Source organism: Phycomyces blakesleeanus (genome assembly GCF_001638985.1).
Source record: "Phycomyces blakesleeanus NRRL 1555(-) unplaced genomic scaffold PHYBLscaffold_29, whole genome shotgun sequence".
Lineage (NCBI taxonomy): Eukaryota > Fungi > Mucoromycota > Mucoromycetes > Mucorales > Phycomycetaceae > Phycomyces > Phycomyces blakesleeanus.
Window position 1 is genome coordinate 627,104 of NW_017265162.1, and position 6,287 is coordinate 633,390.

Genomic DNA, 6,287 nt, shown 5'->3' on the forward strand with positions numbered 1-6,287 from the left:
CTCCAGTGCATCAAGTGCATCAAAGATTAAAAGAAAGCGACACCTGTCCGAGACATCATTTGAGCCCAACGGGCAGCCAACTTCACGCGATGCTTCAGGTAAAGCATAAAAAAGATGATTAAAGAACAAGAAAAAACCGAACATCAAGACGAAAAGAAAGAAAGAAAGAAAAAAGTGGATTGTCTTTTTTAGTTTGACCGTATTCTTAGACGAAGACAATACAGATTCATCTGTACCGGGTAACAATTCAGATACAGTAATGGTCAACTCTAGTCCAGCTTCCAAACGTCCACGACAAAGAGGTCTAACAAGTGAAGAAGACGAGTCAATGTCAGTGTCAGTGTCAATGCCAGTTGCCGAGTTACCTGCAGGACTTGAAGAACAATATGGCTTCAAAATCAACCCAGCAAGTAGTGAATCTGATTTATCTCATGTCTTTTCTCTCTTTCTCCATCTTTTATTTAAGTTAGTGTGGATTGAAAAAATAATAATATTAAACGTGTGTTTAATGTAGCCACCGCTTGATCGCCCAGTAAGAATCTACTGTGACGGTATCTACGACCTCTTTCACTTTGGACACGCAAAGGCTCTCGAACAAGCCAAGAAAGCTTTTCCAGATGTGTACCTTTTGGTAGGCGGTAAGTTTCTTTTCTCTTTAAAAAAAGACAAAAAAAAAACCTGAAACATTACAGGTGCATTTCGGTGATTTTAATGTACACATATACATACATGTATGTATATGTATATATATAACAGTATGCAGCGATAAGGAAACACACAAGCGTAAGGGAAAGACTGTCATGACCGACAATGAACGTTATGAGGCAGTACGCCACTGTAAATGGGTAGATGAAGTTGTCACAGATGCGCCTTGGATCGTTGATCAAGACTTTTTGGACTGCCACAAAATTGATTATGTAGCTCATGATGCTGAGCCTTATCAGAGCCGAGAATCTGGTGATGTGTATGCATTTGTAAAAGATCAGGGTCGTTTCTTGCCTACAGAACGTACCGAAGGAATCTCTACTTCTGATCTTATTACCCGTATTGTTCGTGATTATGATGCTTACCTGAGAAGAAATCTTGAAAGAGGTGTCAGTGCAAAAGAACTTAATATATCCTTCCTCAAGGTAAAACATAATCAATATATACAAGTATACACGTATACATATATACATATTCAAAATTAGTCCGTAACAAATTTTATCTGTTGATTTTGTTATATCTATATTTAGGAACGTAAAATCAAAACGAAAAAGTCTATTGAGGATTTCAGGGATCATATAAAGGCAACACTTCATGATACAATGACTTTGTGGGAAGACAAAAGTCATGATTTTATTCGCGGGTTTGGTAGTCTATTCGGAGCTGAAGATGTAGTGGTAGGTGGAAAGAAAGGATACAGAGATGTAATACACACATATATCAATTATTAGTTGTTCTAAACGATTTCAAATGGGATTTAGGATAAGTTTTGGAAACTTCGTAACAAGCGGGGTAGAATTACTATGGATAGTGCTAGTACAAGTAGAACCAACAGTAGAGCACAATCCGAGGATCGTGATATGGCAGGATTGGAAGCATCAGAGGATACCGACATGGAGGTGCCCAAGAAGAACAAAGAGTGTGTATAAAAACAATAAAAAAACAAACAAACCAAAGAGAAAGAGAGAGGTATATCACAGCAGAGAGATCACTAAGTTCAATTCATACTTGTTTTGAATTTACTCATAAAAGTAAAACAAAAAAAGAAAACATACGCGTTACAGACACAAACACACAAAGTAGTTGGGTTAGTTTTCTGTTAACACATTGCATATGTACATACACACACACATAGATATATATATATTGATTAGGCTTGGAAGGCGAAGAGAAATATGCTTGTGACTTACGGCATTACTTGCTAATATAAGCTTACAGGTATTTATAAATAAGATGTAAATCATGATTTTATATTATACCACAAAACATTAGAACTATATTTATTTATTTTTACTTTATTTCTACTATTTATGATATCCTTGAACCAGTGGTGAAATTATATATGTTAAATAAGTGTATATCTTGTTTTTTTTTAAAGAAAAAACACTTGAAATATATTTCAAGGTCAACATCAGAATCCCTAAGTGCCACTAATAGTTTTAAGAAGATTGTATCTGGTTATATAGACACTTCATTGTTTAATTTAAGATCTTAGCTAGTTAATGCCCAGTCGGTCCTGAGCCAGCACAATTCCATCGATGATTCCCTCCTATGCTGATGAACAGCATTAGAGAAACCATTGTAATGAAAAGAATATAAATTTACATATTCGAAAAGTTTACACAAACTACTTTGAATTCTCTGAGCAGCTATAGTATCTGTTTTGGAGCCTCTATATTACATTTGTCATACTATTGAGAAAGAAAAAGTTTGAGCTGAACAGTATATAAAACCTGGCTATTAGCTATCAAACATTTTCGTACCCCTAATAAAAATGTAGTAAAAAGATACAATAGACTATTTTAACAGAATTCGTTTTCAAAACAATATATATACACCCTAGTAATTACGATGAGTCAAACTATATCTAACTGGTTAGGTATAGGGACATGAAAATAAATCAACTGAATTATAAAATAGAAATATCATTTTTAACGAAGTGTAAAGTAGTGGGAGATGTTGGATCTTTGATATATGGTGCGATATGAACTTTGTTCCGCCCGAAAGGGTGGAGAGATATACACACGAGTTAGAGGGAATATTGGGGATAAAGCGGGGCGAAATTGCCACAGCAAGGTGCAAGATACTTGTACTAAAGGGTTTTCTTCTAACGATTCAGACAACTAATAACAACCGGAGCGACCTATGCCCTCTGCAACAATTATAAACTTAACAGAAAAGAGATTTTTTTATTCAATTGGTGTGTGTAATGCTATTATTGGAGTATGACGCTATTGTAGTACTATGTTCTGATATAGTCGTGGGAGACTCCTGGGCCCGGCTCTCTAGCCCAGGTCGAACTGAATGACTGGCCGACCTGGACAACATCACAGAAGTAAAAAGGAATCCTTTAATGTGTGGGTTTAAGTTTCTTCTGTTACAGCCTTTACTTTTTCTTAATCTCTCTCCCTTTTTACACTCTATTTATAATTTATTGTTTATGTTTTATACTCAGAAAGGAGGCAGCTGCTAACCACTACACCCACTACCTCAATGTGTGTGGAGCTGTTTTTAGTATTCAAAATAATATACTGTATCACAAAGACCAAAAAACAAATAAATTATAACCGCAGTTTGAATTGACCCAAATTTATATATTTTGTATTTTACATAATTCAACCAAATGTTTAATTATCTTGCGTTCTAGTAATTCGTTTTTGCTGAAAACAAGTGCATTAAAGAGCTAGAGACAATAAAAAACGAGTGGAATAAGAGGCGCTGCGGGCTTTTAAATAAATCGAATTTTCGGAGTATGAATTAGCTTGAAAATTGAAATCCGCTACTTACTCCTGCAGTGGGAAAGTGATGTTTTCAGTCTCCATTTGAGTAGTATTAAAAGACAGGACACATACAATTAGGGTGTTTTAAATTTAGATATTTTCATCGGCGAACGTAAGAAGTAAGTCAGCTTCTTAAAAGGATTCTGAAACTAGTGAAGTATCTGTAAAAAATATCTAAATCAAAAAGCTTCAATACATTTCTTTTAGACTTTTAGAAGTTGATTATTTTTTACATGACTTTACGTAGGGAAGTTAAGTAATATATTTTCATATTAGATGTTATTAGCTAATTAATAGAGTATGGATAGAAAATAAAAACCTTGAATTCTTCAAGATCTTTAAACTTGAAACACTCTATTTTATCAGACACGGATTTAATATGAAATGTCAAATTGGACAATATGTTCCCTAGTTAAGAATTTTAAAGATAGACTAAAAAAATATATCCTTATTATAAGAGCTGTATCTTGTCAGATTTAATAAAATATACATATTTATTTGATTTATATGAGATTTTCAAATATATCTAACTGAAATAGAACAAAACTAAGAATCTTATCAACTGAGAATTTAATAATTTTATTTGATGTTGGAATATCAAGTTTTATTGAAAAATAAGAAAAAAAAAACACTATTATACAAAAAACACTTAACAATATATTGAGAACAAGTATACATTCTAAATATCAGTTAAATATTAGATATTATCAATAGTAATAATAATAAAAATAAAATCCAAAGAAAAACAAAAAAATATATAATTAAATATTAAAAACAATTTATCCTTCACTTGTTTATTGAATTTTTTTAAACATCTGCTTTGATTTGATTAAATCAAATCCGCTTTTATATAAATTTATTTTATTTATAGACATGGAGTCTTTGTTCCCTTTAATTCTCTTCAATATTTGTTTATTCTTATTGTGTTTAAAGAAGACATTGCAATTGCGATTTATATCAGTTTACTATTATGATACCTCTGACTTAAACAATCGATATATATATATATATTGAAGATTATTCTGAAATATATGCCTTTCTTTGATTGTATTCTATATGTTCGATTACTTGTAAGAGTATCTCTAACAATTAGATGATTTTATCTTTTCTTAAAATCAAACATCACAACTCTAGATAAAAAAAATCACTTCACCCATCAGTTCAATTTAGTTTTTTTTTAACATAAATTATGGGAGCATTTGCATTAATAAATTTTAAATCCTTGTCAAAGTTGGCACGAAGATAAAAAAAAGACTATATTTTTTCCATAAAATAAAATAATTCAGACTTGTGAATATAACGCTTTACTAAACTTTTATATTTCAGATAGAAGCTGATATAAATTTGACTGTTTGAGATATGCGAAGATATCAAATTTTAAAATTAAATATATAGAGCAAATAAAAATAAAATGTTGATAATTAATATAAACGAAGAAGAATAATTAAAGAAAGCTTGTACTAGTTTAAAAGTCTTGATTAATACAATAAAAAGAGAACCTGGTTTGGTCGGGTAAAATTCAATATATATATATATATATATTATAGTCATTATATATGTATCCGATTAGTTCCTGTGCTTACTTTAAATATAGTTCAGATGATAAAAAGATTGTGAGGTTACACGTAGATAGCAAATAGCAAAAACATATTTTATAAAAACATATAAATATAATAATATAGTTTGTACTTAAACTATAAACTCTGAGCCACTTTACTATACTCAGACAATTTCTTATAATAAACCGTGTGTTTCACAATTGAATATATGTACATCACAGATATATATTATTTTCGGGAATGTTTTCCGTAATATCTGAGTTAGTACTGGCTTGAACCTGCTAAGAGTCCAAATTGAGAATTAAAATAGAGGTCGCAAATCAAATAAACACAGTGTACACATAAATGTTACATAAACATTTGTTTTGTGTATATTACACTTTTCCTACAAATGGTCTGATGTTTGTGTTTAAAAAAACACAAAACCTTGTATGAAGTATCCGCACTTTATTAAACGAGTGAATCCAAGTCAAATTATGTAGTAGCATATATCAAATGTTGCTTGTTGAAATTTTTAAATATGCGTAAGAGCGTCATTAGGATCGAAGAAGGTGTCGGAATTATGGTGGTATGAATACTATATGACTTGGAGAGTTGAAGGTCAGCTCTGAGAATGGTGGCATATAACACTTCAGGTATAGAGAAATATTGTATATGACTTCCGAGTGTTGAGGTTTTATTATATGGCCATTATTTCGATTTTTATTTTTCAGTGATTATAAAATAAAAGAATAATATTGTTGGTGGTGGCGATTCTGGTAGTTTTGTAAAGTTGATGGCGGGATGGTGGGATGGCGGGATGGAGGGAATGTAGGAAGAGGATTGACGCCATCGTTAAATATAATTTTTATTTTATTTTGGTTACGGCGCAGTGAAGGCCACTTTAATATACCGTCCTCTCTGGGCGATTGTAAGTGATCACAAGACGGTCTTTCAACCTATGTATGGGTAACAGTATCCCTGTCAATGGACCCTGCTATGTTCCTTTAGCTTAGGGATACACAAAGCTGTCTGCGCAACCAATTGGTAATACCAATTTACAAAAAAGTGCATTCTGTCCGAATTATTGAGTAGAATCCTTAGGTTGTAAAAAGACACAAAAAGAAATAGACAATATGTATATTTTGTATCAGTGCAGCAATTGTATTGGTAGACAATTGGGCGAGTGTGCGAGTGTGCGTATGTGCGTGTGTTGGATAAAAGAAAAGAAAAATATATGATAGTAAGCCCAAAATATGATAGC

At 32.0% G+C, this 6,287-nt stretch overlaps 1 protein-coding gene across 1 annotated transcript; it reads left to right on the top strand.

The window, feature by feature from the left end:
• Positions 1 to 523: 523 nt before the first annotated feature.
• On the top strand, positions 524 to 1,190 carry PHYBLDRAFT_118339 (hypothetical protein; the record flags this gene model as incomplete). Its single annotated transcript, XM_018428627.1, has 2 exons — positions 524 to 638; positions 757 to 1,190. Coding segments are annotated over 2 exons (549 nt in total), but the record flags the coding sequence as incomplete, so codon positions are not given.
• Positions 1,191 to 6,287: the final 5,097 nt, after the last annotated feature.